The 18,066-nt window shown below is 53.7% G+C and overlaps 1 protein-coding gene across 1 annotated transcript in view; it reads left to right on the forward strand.

Annotated features, from left to right (window-relative positions):
- GALNT16 (polypeptide N-acetylgalactosaminyltransferase 16) overlaps window positions 1-18,066 on the forward strand; it is a 79,829-nt gene that overhangs the window by 50,551 nt on the left and 11,212 nt on the right. Inside the window, exons 2-10 of the mRNA XM_028508024.2 lie at window positions 11-168; window positions 3,677-3,775; window positions 4,577-4,644; window positions 5,218-5,283; window positions 7,610-7,731; window positions 9,873-9,960; window positions 11,682-11,766; window positions 12,046-12,149; window positions 17,271-17,397. Coding sequence (XP_028363825.1) covers window positions 11-168; window positions 3,677-3,775; window positions 4,577-4,644; window positions 5,218-5,283; window positions 7,610-7,731; window positions 9,873-9,960; window positions 11,682-11,766; window positions 12,046-12,149; window positions 17,271-17,397 — 917 coding nt within the window. The remainder of the gene's footprint in view (window positions 1-10; window positions 169-3,676; window positions 3,776-4,576; window positions 4,645-5,217; window positions 5,284-7,609; window positions 7,732-9,872; window positions 9,961-11,681; window positions 11,767-12,045; window positions 12,150-17,270; window positions 17,398-18,066) is intronic.

The following is an 18,066-nucleotide window of genomic DNA, read 5'->3' on the forward strand; positions in this document are numbered from 1 at the left end:
TTTGTCTCAGGTGACAGGAACACCCTCCAGAGGCTTTGATGAGAAGGCGTACTTGGCGGCCAAGCAGCTGAAGGCCGGAGAGGACCCCTACAGGCAGCACGCCTTCAACCAGCTGGAGAGCGACAAGCTGAGCTCAGACCGGCCCATCCGGGACACCCGCCACTACAGGTGCGACCTGCGTTGTGCGGATGGAGAAGGAGCAGTGGAGGGAAGGGCCAACCCCAGTGAGCTTGGTGTTTTTTTCAGTCACGTGGATTTCAGAGATGAGAGCGATTTCCTCAGAGTCTACTAATGAGACACTCACACCCACACCTTCAGTTGTTTACCTGACTCCTGTGTATTTCACTTGGCCAAAGAGAACTTCCCATCTGGGGCCAGGGAGGCCCCTTAGCACCTCAGTCTGGAGTCCCAGTGAGAGGGACCTGCCAGGGACTGCAGGGACACCCAAGGGGTGGGCGAGGCTGGTGTTCCTGGTGCCCTGCTGGCGGTGCCTGACGTGAAGAGGGGCCACCAGCCCTGCCCACACTGTGCAGACGGAGGAGCGCTGTGCCCGCCCCACTAACATCCCTTCCCTTCCTCTCTTCCCGCCCCTCTGCCCTCACTTCCTTGAAACTCCCAGAAATGCTTCCGGCCTTGTCCTGAGTTCTCGCAGGGCGGTAGCTGGGAGAGGCTGAGGACCTGACCAAGGGCGCCTTCCACACTAATCCCAGCTCTGACTCCACTCAGCATGAATGCCCGACCTTGGGCAAGTCATCGGCCCCCTCCTGGGTTCAGGCCTTTGCTGTGTCCTGTCTAAATTACACGAGGTACCACCTTCAGTCTCTCTTCTTCCTGCCCTCGCCTCCAGGACAGCCTGGACTCCTTACCCTGAAGTGGGAGCCTCCCCTCCTCCCCAGGAGCCTCCACTCTTTTTCACTCCGCACTCAGTGCTCCCCGGTCCTATGCTTCTCCAGCTTCCCTCCTTGTCTTTACACACTGTTTCCTCTCCTGAACCCTCTCCACACACACCTTCACGTCTCCCCTCAGAGTCCTCTCCTCCAGGAAGGGCCCTTCACCAACCCAGGCTGGTTAGGGGGCCTTCTCTGCTCTCCGTGCAGACGCCTAATAGAACAGCAAGGGGCCGTTGGAGCGGAGCCTCCCATGTGCCGGCAGCTTTGGACGGCCAGCCTGGGCTGTGTTGGGCGCAGCTAATGTTCCCAAAGCCATGCTGGTCCTGGTGTGAGGGTAGGCGGGCAAGGGGGACTCAGGCCCACTGTGGACTCAGCTGCTCCACAGAACCAAAGATGTATGTGAGATGAGGGTGCAGAAGGAGACCTGCCACTCACGGAGGCGGAGGCGTGCCTGAAGTCCTGTGGGCTGGGCGGCCTGTGCGAGGTGAGAAGGGCTCGGAGGCGGGGGAGCCCCAGCCCGTCCTCCCTGTCCTCAACCCCAGCACTGTCGGCCTCCAGAAACAATTCCTGCTCCCCCATGGGGCAATAATCCTGCTCCTCAGGAAGCATCCCACGCAGGTCCAATGGCTAGTTCAGGCCCTGGAAATTCTTTCTCAGCAGTCCTCAAGCAGTCTCACCTCCTGTCTGCCTGTGAATGAAGCAGGGCCTGCAAGCTTATGCTCACACAGATCCACTTGGAAACCTTTATAGGCAGTCCTGACCGTGGCCAACCTACACCCTAGACCGCAGGGCCTGGAGGGGCCACTGACCCACGTCTGTGAATCGAGAGGACAGCCTGGATCCCCTCTGCCTCCCCCCGCACTCTGAGTCTTCTCAGGTGTTCACTGAGGAAATTAAAGGGGGAATTCCTCTTGGGAATCCACACATTTGAAAGAGACTCCTCAAACCCAAGGCAGTGGTGGGTTGGTGAGCTAGGCCTCTTCTCCTGCCCCAGAGCTGCTGCATGGCCCTCTCAGAAGCCCGAGTGGGTCCGGGGTCTGTGTGTGCATGTGTGTGTGTCTGTGTGTGGGCACGCATGTGTGTAGAGTGAGCAAAGGAGGTGCTGGCTTGGGTGGCAGGACCTCCCGTGGTGGAGCCAAGTGTGCTGGCCTGAGCCACCCTCTTGCCCTTGGCCTTCCAGGCTGCCACTTCTGCTGGACTCCAGGCTGGTTCCCAGTTCAGCCCTCAGCCTAGGGAGCTCCCCCACGATGGGGAGCAAAGACATAAACTATGTAAATAGCCCCATAGCTCCAGCTCCTACCAGCTCCATAGCCCCAAACTCAAACACAAGTCTGGCACAAACCTCTTCAGAGGCTCTTGGCTCCTGGGAGCTGCAGACTAATCCCCATTACCATAGATACAAATCCCAGAGCAGAGCAGGGTGGAGAGAGCTGGAGGGGTCAGGTGAGAGAGGTCAGTATAGTCTACCCTGCAGGTGGGGTCTGGCCCCCTCAGGTGGAGGATGAGCATCGCAATCCAGATTCCTTCCCTGGGCACCAGATAATTGGAGTTCAAGGACAGAGACCTGGGGGCCCTAGAGGTTCATGCTGGGGGCGATGGGTGCCCAGGGGGCGGCTACTTCTCCCAGCACTCCCCATCTCATCAGACTAAGCCCCCCCACCTCCACTCCACCCACAAATCAGCCTGGATCTGGGAGGATGGGCAATTGGGAAGCCTGGCAGAGGTGAATTTCCCACCCCCACCCCCTCTCAAAGAGAATTATTCTGAAGCCTCTTAGGACTTCTCCCATGGGGGCCCAGTCTGGTGGCCCTCCTGCCTGGCTGACCCAGTGTGCTCTGCAGGGCAAGAAGTGGGCCTGGGAATTCGGCTGTAAGCTGCTGTCAGTGGGATGAATGCTGTAATGAAAAAATGGTCACTGCTGGAATAGTCAGAGAGCAATTGTAATAAAGGAGATTGCCATGAGAACCAGCGCGGCGGCTGCCTGCCCGCCGGCCCCAGGAGTGTGAATAACGCCTTCGCAGAAAGACGGATGAAGGCTGGCCCGAGTGCAGTGTTTTCCTTCCCTTTCCTGAGGCGGGGGTGGGGGTGGGGGGTGGGTAAGTGTGGCTGGTGTCTGGAGGTGGTGAGCACCGAGCTGCTGGGGAGAGAGGGGGCTGGTGGGAACTGCCTCTGCTGTCTTCTCAGAAGCTAGGGTCCCCCAGAGCTCCTGAGAGGCCGCTCCCTTGTCACCAGCCAGCTGTTAGTGTGGGCAGGAGAGGGAGGAATTCACAGGCCCCAGGATGGGGAGGGGTGACTCCTCTCCAGATCCCACCAGATGTCCTGGAGCGGGGGTGGGGGGTGAGAAGGAAGAGCTACAGGGTGTCAGAGACAAAACAGAGGCTGTTCCCTGCCCCCACCACCCCATTTTCTCTCTTGGCTGCTCCATCCAGCAGGGAGTCCTGTCTGTGGGTCCAGGCTAGGGGCCCAGTGCAGTGCCTGCACGTGCTCTGAGCCCTCCTAAACGCCTCAGGGATTGTGCAGACCCCAGTACTCGAGGTCTTTGGTGAACAGCTTCTTGGCCTGGGAAGGTCCGCCAAACGGTGGTGTCCCTCCAAGGACTCCCAGCTGGGGGGCCTGAGTGGGTGGAGCGTGTGTGTGGAGGAGCAAAGCCCACATGCTAGCTTCAGGCTTTATTTCTCTGTCCACAGAGGTGTTCTGGGGGCAGCAGGCTGGACAGAGAGAAGCCTCAAAGCCTGCCCTGAGGACACTCCCACAGCTGCCCTCTGACCTCTCTGCTCCCTTCTCAGCTGTCCATCCTTGTCCTACTCCTCGGACCTGCCGGCCACCAGCGTCATCATCACCTTCCACAATGAAGCCCGATCGACCCTCCTGCGCACGGTGAAGAGGTAAGCTCCGCCTGGGGACCTCATCTCGATGGGGCTGCTCCCTAAGGCCTTGGGGTGACCTGCTGAGCCCCTGGCTGGGGAGGACATTGAGATCAGGTGCCGTGGCCAGACGGGCACTGGGAGGGGGAGTCCTGCCTTCTAAGAAGCTGCAGCTGGTGAATCAGGCTCAGGGAGACCCCAGAAATCCAAGTGTTAGTGAAACTCGCTGTCTAACACAAGACCACGTCCCCAGGAAAAGGACAGAAATGCAGGGGTCAGGAACCGAGAGAGGCGGGGGTGGATGTGAGGCCTCAGGCGGATGGTGGCAGCTCAGCGGGCACCTGCCAGTGATTCAGATGGAGGCACCCCTTCTGTCCTCCTAAGCTCGGCCCTGTGGTTGAATTTAACTCCTACTCACCCTGTTTCTTTGATGAACTTAGATGAGAACAGGATTCAGAAAGGCATGCCCGGTGGTATTCTAGGGATTAAAGAGGCTCAAGTTTCCTTTTCCAGGGAGTAGAGGAAGACGAGGGATGGTGGGAGATAAAGAGTTGGGGGGCTTCCTGAGAACACCCCTCCTGGCTCATGAGGCCCAAACGGGCCTGGCCAGCCTTCTACGCAACAGGGTCAGCCGGGTCCCCGGAAGAGCCTCAGGAACACAGGGCTCCTCAGCCATGGGTCAGGGCCCAAAGGGTTGCAAGCAGCTGCCCATGGCCAGCATGCTGGCCCCCGGGCGGGGTGGTGGGGGAGCCCCACGGCAGGGAGGGGTAAACGGAGGGTGGCCCCTAAATCTGGGCTTCTCTGTCCCCTTCACTGCTCCAGCGTCCTGAACCGAACTCCAGCGAACCTGATCCAGGAGATCATTTTGGTGGATGACTTCAGCTCAGATCGTAAGTGTGCACCGCCTTTTGTTGTGCCACTCCCAACCCCCATCTCCCCAGGGTGCCGAGGCAAGCGCTCTCGCCAGGTTGTCCTGGCCACCGTCACAGGCTGGTCTTAGCCCCAGACTGGCATCTGCGGTCTTTTGTAGCTGCCTTCCCTGGTGCTGCTTTTTGGTGCCAGAAGAGGAGAAAGAGTGATGTTGCTTTGGTGGGACACCAATGAGATGACATTTTTTAAAATTTGAAACAACATCAGCAGCATGCTTTCTTACTACAGCTGTCATGCGGAGAAGATTGTCCCTTCAATCTAAGCTCCTCGGATGTTAGACTGGTGACACGCTGGTGCTCTCTGGCGCCCCTGGTGGTAATGCCATAAATACAGGCAGTCCGACGTCTGGCCTAGGCATGGGGACCCAGGGCAATCCTTTGGCCACTAGAGGTGACATGCTCCTCCATGCCTCCCCATCCCCAGCGCTTGTCCTGGGCCTGGTATGGGCCAACTCCTGGACGGCTCTAGTGGTGGCCAAACTTCCTGTGGTCTGATGCCCATGTCTGAACGAGTTTCCTTCTTTCCACCCTCAGCTGAAGACTGTCTGCTCCTGACCAGGATCCCCAAGGTCAAGTGCCTACGCAATGACCGGCGGGAAGGTAAATTCTAAGGCCTGGGGTGCCACCACAGACCCTTTTTGGCCTAAACCCCCACACCTCCCCACGCCCCTTTGGTGCCATGTCACACACACCTGCTGCGTTCCTGCGGCAAGAACTGAAGTCTGTAGAAAGTCCCTCCTGTTATCCCAGGTCAGCCCCGACCCCAGCTGACTGCAGGCAAGTTGCTGTGCTGGGAAATGAGGATACTAATAGTCCCTTTCTGCCTTGCACAGTTAATGTAAACGTGAAATGAGATGGGCTGTATGGAAATGCTTTGGGACCATCAGAGGGCAGTATAAAGCAGATGTGACCACTTCCACCTAAGAGGTGTTTGGGGCATCGATGACAGCACAGGATTGTGCTCAGCACTCTAGGGGCCACAGAAGAAGTGTAAAGTGTGGCCCCTGCCGTCGGAGATCTGTGAGGTAGCCAGGGAGTCAGACTCCACCACAGCAACAGGCGGGTTTAATCATGTGGAGGAGTGGAGATCGGAGGACAGGGTGCTGGAGGAGAGCGGCGTGGTCAGGGACTGGGCCTCACTGGTGGGGGCGGGGGGGCTGTGAGGCGGCAGAGCGGGGAGGGCGTTCCAGGCTCAGGGACTCTGCATGAAGAGGCGCTGGTCAGGCGTGGACGGATATACGGGGACCACTCGCAGCCCTCCTCCCGAGCGTGCGTCTTGTATAGCCTGCATTCACTTTTTTAGCTTTCTCACACTCAGTCCTCCTAATAGATAAGGAGACCTGGGTTTAAGGGGTTCAGAAATTTCCCAGGGTGGGGATGAGGAAAGGAGCCAAGATTCTAACCTGGAGAGGGGGCTCACCCCAGAGCCCAGCCTCCCCACCTCCTTTTCACTCTCCTTTCCCAGGAGAATTGGGGCCTGGTCAGCAGGGGGAATGGAGGTAGATGACAGAGGACCTTAAGCCAGAAAAAGACATTTAGACTTGATAAGGCAGATAGCAGGGAGCCACCAAAGGGGCGTGTGTGTGTGTGTGTGAGAGAGAGAGAGAGAGAGATGTATGTGATGGATGGATTTAACAAAGACCAGCCAGGCTGAGGGGACCTTCTTACTGGAATGGAAAAGGCCAGGGAGAAATCTCTAAGTATGGCAGGTCCTCAAATAATGTGGTTTCATTATAACATTGATGAGATTCTGTAGGAACTTAATTCTTGCTTCTATGAATTAGCCTACAGTAAAAACTGACTTTGCTGTATGTCATTTCACTTCAAGCCCCAGAAGCTACCCGCGGCATTGAGTGAGGACTTGCTACGCAGGGTTGCAGGGACCTGTAGGCCTGGAAACATGCTCGTTCTGGGGGTCTTGCCTGCAGATGCACATTTTTGCGGTGAATTTAAGGAAGTTTAAATTCGGTGCTTTATAGCTACTTATTGAGTGAAAAGATGGGACAGATGGACTTGTGGAGAGATGGATGAATAGTCAGATAGAAGCAGGGTGCCGGGCAGGGGCGTAACCAGGCAGCAACCCAGCTGAGCACCAACCTGTCCACGTCCCCTGCAGGGCTGATCCAGTCCCGAGTTCAAGGGGCAGATGTGGCCTCATTCTTAGAGTGAGGCCCTTCTGCCCCCACAGCTTACAGGGCACCAGTGGCCACTCTGTCAGGGCCAGGGCCAGGGCCAGCTGGGCCTCCTCTCTCCTAACCAGGTAATTTTCCCATCCCTAACCAGGGAGCTGCCAAAAGCAAGGGCATTTTTTGGCTGTTGGTGTACCATGGGGGAGTCTGGGGGAAAGGGGGCAGAAGCAGAGCAGAACCCAGACTGCACAGACCCCCTGGGCACCAGGCACTCTCCCCGACAGGCAGGGATTGTTCTGTCTCTGACTCTCAAGGCAAAAATCTGAGGCTCAGAGAGGTTAAATAACATGCTTAGAGTGAGCATAGGGGCTGGCGTGCTAACTCCAGCCTGTCCTAGTCCAGAAGATTCTCTCCATGTCACCCATGATGGTGCAGCCTCCAGAAACCGCCCTGAGGTTCCCCCGGGGTCGGGGGAAAGGCTTTTGGTTTCTGGTTCTCCTTTGGTATTAAACCACACTTTATTGGTGATTTCCATTCACTGAACTCTGACTGTTCACCAGTGTGTTCTCAGAGCCCAGGGCATGTGGAGGGCATTCTGAGAATGATCTTGGAGTAATGATGGCTGATGGGTGGATGAGAGAAAGAAAGAGAGGGAGGAAATAAACAAGGACAAAGTAAAATTCAGTCACAGGAACTCAGAGGAAGCCTCCGCTCCAGAAGGGGCGGAGAGCCTGGAGACTGTGGGGATGGCCGGGCAGCAACCCAGCTCAGCACCAACACGTCCACGTCCCCTGCAGGGCTGATCCGCTCCCGAGTTCGCGGGGCAGATGTGGCCTCAGCGGCCGTCCTCACCTTTCTGGACAGCCACTGTGAAGTGAACACCGAGTGGCTGCAGCCCATGCTGCAGCGGGTGAAGGAGGTGAGTCTGTCTGTCTCCGGGGAGCTCCGTTCTTTCCAGATGTGCCGGCCATGTTCTTGCCATGAGGGCCCAGGAACTGTCTTTGAAGTTGGGTGGGCAGAGGAGGAGCCTCAGTGGTCTGCTAGTGGTCTCCTGAGTGACTTCACCTCACGGAGACTTCTCTTCTGAAAATGGAGATAATTATATTTGTCCCACCAGGTTGCTGTGAGAATTAGATTGGATGAAAGCCTGAGTGAGCTATAAAGCTACTACTACGAATGGGTTATTTTCCTCCTGGGGGAGGCAGGGTCCTGGGCTGGGGTGGGGTGGGGTGGTTTGGCCCAGGCTGGGGAGCCCGGGAAGGAGGGAGGAGAGGATGGCGTTCTCCAGGAGAGATGGGGGCAGAGGCCCGCCCAACCGTGTGCCTGCTGTTCTCCAGAAGGGGGAGGACGGGGACAGATGGAGGAAAGGATGAAGTGATTACAACTTACTATAGAAAGACAAAAATCCCAATTTAAAAATGAGCACAGGATTTGAATGGGCACGTCTTCAAGGATGATACACCGTGGCCAACATGCACATGAAAAGGTGCTCAGTTTTTTAAGTCAGTGGGGAAGTGTGAGTCCAAACCCCGATGAGACGCCCAATAGGATGGCTGTCATCGGAAAGGCAGACAGTAAGAGCATGGGCGAGGATGGGGACAAGGAGGAGCCTTCACACATGGCTGGTGGGAATGTCAAACGGTGCAGCCCTGTGGGGGCCAGCCTGGCAGGCCCGCAAAAGCTTAAACACAGAGTTAGCCTCTGGCCCAGCACTACCACTGCGGGGCATATCCTAGAGAAATGAAAACGCACTCCCCACGAAACCTAGTACCCCAGTGTTCAGAATGGAATGAAGTACCGATGCATACTACAACATGGATGAACTTTGCACTTATTCTAGGCAGAAGAAGCCGATCACTAAAGAACACATATTAAATGGCTCCGTTTATATAAAACATCCAGAATAAGCAAATCCACAGAAACAGAAAGTAGGTTAGCGGCTGCCAGGGGTTGAAGGGCGGGGGTAAGGGGGAGTGACTGCTAATGGGCACAGGGTTTCTTCTTGGGTGATGGGAACGTTCTGGAATTAGATGGTGGTTGCACAGCCTGTGACTGTAATAAAAACCATTGAATTGCACACTTTAAGATGGTGAATTTAATGGTACATCAGTTATACCTAATAAAATTGCTATAAAAGGTGAACCATATCTCAGTACAAAGCAGTCTGTAAGAAGGACAAGGCGAGGCCCCCCACAGAGAAGCCACGGTGGTATCCCCAGATCCCTTACCTCCTAGGCTGTGTCATCCCGAGACGGGGAGTGAACCCAGGGGCAGAGCTGGATTCCAAGTCTCAGACAAGAGGATTTTGAGGGTCCATGCAGAGTGTGGGGAGGGGAGAGAAAGAAGAGGCTCTGCTCCATGTCCCTCCACAGAGAGCTGATAGAGGCCAGTTAAGTTTCATGTGTGGTGTATGACACAATTCACCACCACCACTACCCCTCAATAAAAAACTTTGGTAAAATCAACATTACCCACCAATGTTCTGGAGGTGGGTTTGTGTCCTGAAGGTGATGAAGGGACTAGTGAGCCTGACTTTGCATGGGCTGTGGCATGAAAGAAGTGACCCCCAGGTTACACAAGGGAACACAGGGTCCCTGCCCTCAAGCTGCTGGTGGCCCAGGTGGGAAGACCCAACCCAAGCACGTGCAGAGGTGGATGACAGTGAATAGAACAGATCAAGCCAGCAACAGAAGGCAGCATATGATTCACTGTCCCAGGAATTGTCTAGATTGTATGTAATTGTGAGAGCATCTTAAAAGAGGAAGAAATCCTCAGCCTGAAGCAATCAGGGAGAGCTTCACTGAGGAGGTGAGATTTTAGCAGGGCTCACTATATGTGAGAGCAAGAGGCTGGGAGAGCATTGTGCCCGTGGGACCTAGGTGGGACCTTTTAGGAACTTGGATGTGATGATACAGGACAGCTCCCAGGAGCCTGAACAGCCCTGCAGGAAAAGCTGGGTGTATGTCCTTGTGCCTCGGAAAGACCTTCCTCCTAGAGCAGACAGTGGGCCCTTCTTTCTGAGTCCCTGGCCTCACACCATCTCGAATTTTTCTCTCCTAGGACCACACCCGTGTGGTGAGCCCCATCATTGATGTCATCAGTCTGGATAATTTTGCTTACCTTGCTGCATCTGCTGACCTTCGCGGAGGTGGGTCCTGCTACCCAGGGAGGGGCTCTAGACCAGAAAGGAGGCAGGTGAGGGCAGGCAACAGCCCTGGCTTGGAGCCCTTCTTCCCAGCTGTGCTAGAGGGTCTCACAACACCAGAAAATGGAAAGGGATTGGGTAGAGCCCTGGGGCTGGGGGCCAAGGGCCAGAGCCAGCAGCCGCAGGCTCCTGGCGCAATCAGTGGCAGAGCCAAGCTGGTCTTTCCCTCCCCCCAAACACTGACACGCCCTCCCCAAACATGGCCAGCCCAGGGACCAAAGCCAAGTTCCTGCAGAAAGGCGTTATATGACAGCTGTTTTGCGGGTGGAGGGGGACGACCCTCAACCTTGCGTGAATTCCTAACATGGACCCCTTAGAAATGGTCTTAACCTGCTCTGCTGATATGGCAGTCATAGCCACATTGGGCTATTATACTCTTGAAATATGATGGGTCTGGCCCTGGCTGGTGTGGCTCAGTGGATTGAGCGCAGGCCTGTGAACCAAAGGGTCTTAGGTTCGATTCCCAGTCTAAGGCACATGCCTGGATTGCGGGCTGGGTCCCCAGTGGGGGATGTGCAAGAGGTGACCACACATTGGTGTTCCTCTCCCTTCCTCATTCTCTAAAAATAAATAAATAAAATCTTTGAAAAAAAAAGAAAGAAAGATGACCGGTCTGAACTCAGACATGCTGTAGTATGAAACACGCACCAGGTTCTGAAGATTCAGTGTGGAAGAATGTGAGATATCTCATTAGTAATTTTTTATATTGATTATAAATTGAAATGATAATATTTTTGGATATGCTTTGTTTAAAATGTCTTACTTAAATTAATTGTAGGTGTTCCTGCCACTTTTTGATATGGCTACTAGAAAGTTTTGAATTACATATGTGGCTTGCATTTCTGGCTTGTATGATGTTTCTTTTGGGCTGCTGCTCTGGTCTAGACCTTGGGGCTGCACTGTCCAATACAGTAGACAAAAGCCACCTTTGGCTATTTAAATTTATATTAATTAAAATTAAATGAAATTTAAAATCCAGTTCCTCAGCTGCACTAGTTACTTTCGAGAGCTCAGTAGGCGCGTGTGGCCGGAGTCTGCTACATTACACGGCGCAGGGAGAGAAATGCCCATCACCGTGGAAAGTTCTGTTGGATGGGTTGCTCTGGAGACCCTAAGGCTGGGAGCTAGCGGGCAGAATGGATTTTGTGTTCGGGGTCCAGGTTTTCCATAAGCGGACATAACCATTCACTAGATCTTGGGGTTGAGAGGGATTCTGAGGGGACCCAGGCATTTCTCCTCTGGGAAGTCACCTCAGGGCGACTCTCCATTTCTGCCCCCTGCCTGGAGTTCCCTTTCCCCAGATATCCGCATAGATCAGTCCTTCATTCAGGTCTCTGTTCAAATGTCACATCAGCAGGGAGCAACCTCTGACTGCCCTGACGAGAATAGCATAGGTGTCTCTCCTCCGTTTGCTTTTCTAAGCACGTTTTGCCCGAGTGACATATTACCCGCGCCCCGCCCCCATCTGTCTTGCAGTCTCTGCCTCATCCAATAGAACAAAACTCCACGAGGGCAGAGACCTGTCTCACTCTGGTGAAGGCATGACTTCTCGAATTGCCCAGGCCCCCCGTGAACTGGGCTCAGATCAAGAGAGACCCTGAGTGGGCAACAGCCACCGGTGGGCTCTGCCCTGAGCCCACTTCTTACCCTGTTCTGTCCCTTAGGGTTCGACTGGAGCCTGCATTTCAAGTGGGAGCAGATCCCTCTCGAGCAGAAGATTGCCCGGACGGACCCCACCAAGCCCATAAGGTCAGGGCTGCTGCGAGCTCCGGAGAGACCCATCCTTTCCCGGGGTCTGGGGTCTGGGGTCCTGGAGGCTGTGGGTGGGGCTGTGTCAGTCACCCGGGCCTCTGAAGCTGCCCAGTCTAAGTGCTGACTCTGTTCGGGCTGCAGGGACAGAGAGCACAGAGGCCAGGTGACTCTGCAGGCAGGGGTTCTGGGGCAAACGGGCTAGGGTGCTGGGGCCATGTGGAGGGGTTTCCGGCTTCGTAAGCTCATGTGTTGCCTCTCTCCTCTCCTCACTCCCAGGACACCTGTCATAGCTGGAGGAATCTTTGTGATCGACAAGTCCTGGTTCAACCACTTGGGGAAGTATGATGCCCAGATGGACATCTGGGGGGGAGAGAACTTTGGTAAGTTGGGAAATATAACAATAGCAACAACAACAATGTCAATAATGGGTAACTTTGATCAAACACTTTCTATGTGTAAGGCCCTGTTCTAAGGATTTAATCCTCACAATGACCCCCTGAAGTAAGTATTATTATCTCCATTTTACTGATAAAGACACGGTGGCACAGAGAGATTAAGTAGCTGGTGCAGAGCCACACAGCTAGTAAGCAGACAGAATTAGGTGGTTAGGGGGAGCCTGTGGCCACATGGCTACACATATATGTGGGAGAACATACAGGCTGTATCATGGACCACAACTTAAACACCCGGTTGTTTCCCTACCAGGCCTGGGAGTGTGTTCAGTAGAGGGTATTGGTTAAATGTAAGCGATGGAGTCAGAGGGCCTCATGTAAATCCCGGCCCTCTGATCCCATCACTTAACTTAACCAGTACCCTGGGGTTGCTAGTTACTGGGTTGCTGGATGGAGACCCTATCACCTACAAGCTGTTTGGCCCGATTACTAAGTGAGACAATGAGTTAAAATGCATGGCACCATGCCCATGGCCATGATCATGACTTCTGAGGCTGTCGGAACCCTCTAACGCCAGACGGAAAGGGAAGAGCCAGTGAATTCCCAGGGTTGCTGGTGAGGTTCAGGTTAGATAAAGGCCAGATACAGGTAGAACATCTGACATGGGTAGTTTAAGGGGGTTATTAAAGGGACTGTTTACACAGAGTGGGCAAGATGGAGGGAGCCACAGGAACAGCCTTGTGTTGGGTGAGGCTGGTGACTGCTGGGAGGTGTCACTACCCCTGGGTCTGAAAGATGGGGAGGGAGCGCCTCCCGGCAGTAGCTATGGTTTTGGGTCACCAGCAGCCAGCCCATGGTTCCTAGATGGAGGGGTGGGGTTGGGGCATAGCCACCCCGATTCCTCCCCCTCTGATCTCCCACTGGTGCCTCTACTGGCTGAACCGGTACTCCGCCAGTAGGAAGCCCAGTGGTATAGCCCACCCAGGCAGCCTCACAGGCAAGGAGTGGGGTGGGAAGGGTGCCAGGGCATCCTGCAGGTCCCCAGAGGTGGGCTGGTGCTTGGAGGCCTGTAAATACAGAGGCGTGTTCTTGTTTCGACAGTGGGCCTGGTCCTCCGCAGAGCTCTTTCCCATGGCATCCTTTTTCTTCCTACCCAAGCTTCTTTAGAAGTAAATAGGGCTAGAGGTATCCCACCCATTTGACAGGTGGGAAAACTGAGGCGGACTCTGCCTTCCAGATTCTAGTCAGGAAATTCCGCGTCTAACAAGTGTGCGGGGCGCCTTGACCAGAGCCACTCGGGTGCTGTGAGGTGTGATCTAAGTGAAACCCTGTGTTTCCAAGACGTGGGGAGCAGGGCTTTCTTCTCTCTCCCTGATTGGAGGCAGATGGGCTATGGAGCTTCAAACAGCCCTGGCCCCTCTCCCAAACCCGCCAGAGTGGAGACAGGCGTGGGGCTTTCTCCCCTTGTGGCTTATTCTTGGAACCCTTTCGAGGCAGGCATCTGGAGCTCTAAATTTGGGAACAGGGGTGCAATGACCCTCGCATTCTGACGTGCATTCATGTGTTTAGGCCTAGTGACCTCCTCTGTGTCCTCGGCCTCAGCCTGAGGGGAGCTTTGGCAGAGCCGGTTTCCTGTGAAGACTTAGGAGACTGAGGAATTAACGGTCTCTCTTGCATTCAGAGGCCTTTTCTTTCTTTCTTTCCGTTTTTCCCCCCCAGGGTGGGGACTGACAGGGAAACAAGTGAATGATCAAATAGCTGACTTCACTCTCCACCTGCAGCGAGGGCTCAGTGGTTGGGGGAACTGAAAGGCGAGCCGAGGAGTGGTTCTGGAGAGGGTTAGTTTCTCAGAAGGAATTCAAAGGCCCGTCTAGGCTAGCCACAGTGTCGAGCTGGGAGACTCCTGCCCTTGGTGGGTTTGGCTTTTCATTGTGTTCCCTTGTCGAAGGAAGGGAGATGTGCACACCGAGACTCGTTCCTCTCCCGGCCTCCCACTCCCCGCCAGCCGAACTGGGGAGCCAGAGGCCACCTCGAGTGGGGGTGGCACACGTGAAAACCTTGGGAGTCACATTTGGGTTCCTTTCCAGACCTAGTCCGATCCTGTCACTCCACTGCTGAAGACCCTGCCAGGGCTCCTGCAACCCTCAGAGCAACACCCAAAGCCCCGAAGTCTGCCCTTGCCCCGCAAGCACACACCATCAGCCCTGAGCTACTGCACTCCACACTCCTCTCTGGCCACCTGGCCTCCTTGCTGAGCCTTGAACTTGCCAGCCTTGCTCTTGCCTCTAGGTCTTCGCCCTTGCTTATACCATAATGTGGAGCATTATGCGGGAATGCTTTTCCCCTGAGGGCCACATGACTCAATTCCTCGCCTCTTTTAGCTCAAATGTCCCCTTTTGGTGACCCTCATCAGCCTAGTTAAAATTGCAGCCCTCCACCCCAATTCCACTCACCCTCTTCCGTGCCCTACTGGCCTCATTTTTCTCCACTGCACTTACTATTATCTGATAGACTGCAGATAGGGTCTGGCACAAATAATGCCCCTCTTTTATTACAATTTTTTTTGTTACAAAATCATAAGCATGTAATTCTGTAACATAACAATATCATACTCAAGCATACCATAGGACGTTTTTGGTGAAATGTTCAAATTAAAACCATAAATTATTACACCCATATTAAAACCATAACATCCATATTGTTACCCTACCAACCACACTCAAGCAGGTGTTACTTCTGCTGGACCCTGTGTTCTACTCATTTTCTTGTCTATCTATATTTTTGTTTCTTATTTTACTGAGATCTTATCTCACCCCACTAGCATGTAAGGGATTCTAGAATAGCATGTGACATACAATAAATAAGGACTCAGTAAACACTGAATTAACTAAAAAATCCAGTCATACAGTGCAGCTTACTGGACAAAGTGTGAACTTCATGTTGCAATTCTGCAACTATTTGGGTGACCTTGAAAAGGTTATTTAACCTCTTTGATTTCCAGTTTTTAGTTTCTTACTAAAAAATATGGTCGGACACACAATGCAATATACAGACCATGTACTATAGAAATGTACACTTGTAATCTGTTTGATCTTATTAACTAATGTCACTCCGATAAATTTAATTAAAAAATAAGACAGGCGGGTGTTTAACATGGAGTAGGTGTCAAACTAAGGACCTACTACTTTGACTTTGGGATTTTGATTTTGGTTTTATTGACCCCATCTGTCACAAAGGGCTCTTGTCTGTCATTAAATTAATGGGCAAAATAAAACTATCTATGCTTCAAAAGTATATACATGGGGATAATAGTGCTGACTTCACATGGTTGCTGTGAGATTTAGACATCAGCTATAAAGAGGATGGCACATAGTATGTGCTCAGTAAGTGGATGATGGTTGCTGCTATTGTTAATGGCATTGTTGCTAATAATGACAACACTTGATAGTAGTATTCGCAATATGGGCTGAGTGGGATAAAATGACAACTAACATAAGAAAGCTACTCAGGCAGAAATGGAACCAGATGCTGACCTCTGTCCCCAGGTCTGTCCCCAGTTTCAAATCTCCCTTGCTGAGCCAGCTGCAGAGCTCTGGCTAGGAGAAGGGACAGAGGCTTGCCCGTTTGCAGTCAGACCTAGGGGAGCCCAGTAATGTAGCCAACCCTGTGTGTGGGTCCAGATATGCCGAACACCCAGTCCTGGCCGCTGGACCACACCTGGAAGTCCCCTGGTGCACACAGGCCAGCCAGAAGGCAGGCGTTAGTCCTGCTGCCTTCACTCCCCACTCTGCTGGCCACTGGGAGGCCTGGGCCCACTGCACCAGGTGAAGGCCCTCAGGCCTGGCCAGAGACCAGGAGTGTCCTTATAGCCAACTAGAGAGTGGAAAGAGAGACCAAGGGACTGAAAGAACTCATGACAGGATGCTCTTGTTTTAAAAATAATTTTTTTAAGTGTTTTGGGCCTGGCTGGTGTGGCTCAGTGGACTGAGCGTGGTCTGGAACCAAAGGGTTGCTGGTTCCATTCCCAGTCAGGGCACATGCCTGGGTTGCGGGCCAGGTCCCCAGTATGAGGTGTGCGAGAGGCAACCACACATTGATATTTCTCTTCTCTTTCTCCTTCTCTTCCCCTCTCCCTAAGAGTGAATGAATGGCATCTTTAAAAAAAAAAGTGCTATGCTTATGAGTTTTCTGGGACATGAAGGAGGTGTATCCAACTGTAGAGCTAATATGAAAGAAAGTAGGAAACCTAAAGAGATTATGTAAGGTTCCACCAATTGCTAGGGTGGGTCTTGCAAAGTGACAGTTGCTGAGTGGAGGATGCACTGGGTGACCTGTGATGTCCCTCCCATTCTGGGCTGTGGAATGGCCACTTCTTTTATCCCCAACACTGCTGAGGACCACAGTCATCTGCAAAAGCTTGTTCAGCTTCACTGCCCCCGTCAGAAGGAAGCCTGGCTTGAGAGGGCCAGCAGCAGCTTGTAAATGGGAACCCCCGGGCAAGAGGGAGGTCAGGGCTAGCCAGCTGCAGCAGCTGTGGCTTGGTTGGTGGCTGCCTTTCTAACCTCTCAGGTACCCAGCATGGGCTGCTGAGCAGATGTGTTCTTTCTTAGCTCCTGTCTGGACGGGGCTTTCTGGCCAGAGGTGGGGGAAATGATGCTGCCGTTTGATTCCATTTTCCTTCTACCTGTGGTCTTGGTGTTCCTTCAAAGCTTTCCCCACTGCTCTTCCAGAGCTCAGAGTATGTGTGTTGGTGGTGTGTGTAAAGGGTGTTTGTGTGCAGAATGTGTGGAAGGCGTTTGTGTAGAGGGTGTGTGTAGTGTGTGTGAGGGTGTGTGCGTTGGTGGTGTGTGTGGAGGGTGTGTGTGGTGATGGTATTTGTGTGGAAAGCACTGGTGTGGAGACTGTGGAAGGTGGGTGTGTGTGAGCAGTTAGAGCACACACAAACTGTCAGGAGTGGGTGCACCCATGCAAACAGGCCCAGGAGCTCCAACCCCCGCATGTGCCTTCAAGGAGACACTGAAGGGAAGGGAAGCCAGCCCCTTCCCTTCTTCACTCAGTGGGACTTGCCAAGGGGCTCTTCCTCCCCTTGACGGCTGCTGTCTCCCACAGAGCTCTCCTTCAGGGTGTGGATGTGCGGCGGGAGCTTGGAGATTGTGCCTTGCAGCCGGGTGGGCCACGTCTTCCGGAAGCGGCATCCCTACAACTTCCCTGAGGGCAACGCCCTCACCTACATTAGGTAGGTCACAGAACCAAGAGCCCTGAACTCGGAACCAGGACACCAGGGTTCTAGACCCAGCCCTGTCAACTGACTGTGGACAGCCACCCACCTCTCTGGGCCTCAGTGTCCCTGTTGGCCCTTGCCAGGTCTTCCATTCAGGGTTCCAGGCACTTGCAGTGGTGGAAGAATGGAGGTGGGGGTGTTGCCGCCAGGTTTCTCTTGCCTTTACTCTCTTTGTCCTTGAGTGTGTTGGAAAACTGGCCAAATGACCGACTGGGAACTACCCTCCACTCACATGGGACAGATGACTCTGACTTGGTCAGTGTCTGCCCATCCACGTCCCCAGCCGCAGGCCTTTTAATATATACATTTTCATACACACAGTTTATGGGGAGAGAGAGGCAGAGAGATGCACACACACCAGGGACTTGTGCTTGTGTTTTATATCAGCGGGACCCTGCTCTATGTGTTTTCTGCAGCTACTTTCCTGCCACTCAGTGCTAAATTATAGACGTCCTTCCCTGGCAGTGCGTGCTGACCGTGGCATTGCCGTTCAAGCTTGCCCAGCACTCCATCGTATGGAAGTAGTTCATTATCCTCCATCAATGGGCATGTAGGCTGTTACCAGTGTTTCATTAAACACATATTGTCGTGCATGTCCGTATTGCCTACATGCTGGTCCATCGG

Source organism: Phyllostomus discolor, chromosome 1 (assembly GCF_004126475.2).
Source record: "Phyllostomus discolor isolate MPI-MPIP mPhyDis1 chromosome 1, mPhyDis1.pri.v3, whole genome shotgun sequence".
NCBI lineage: Eukaryota > Metazoa > Chordata > Mammalia > Chiroptera > Phyllostomidae > Phyllostomus > Phyllostomus discolor.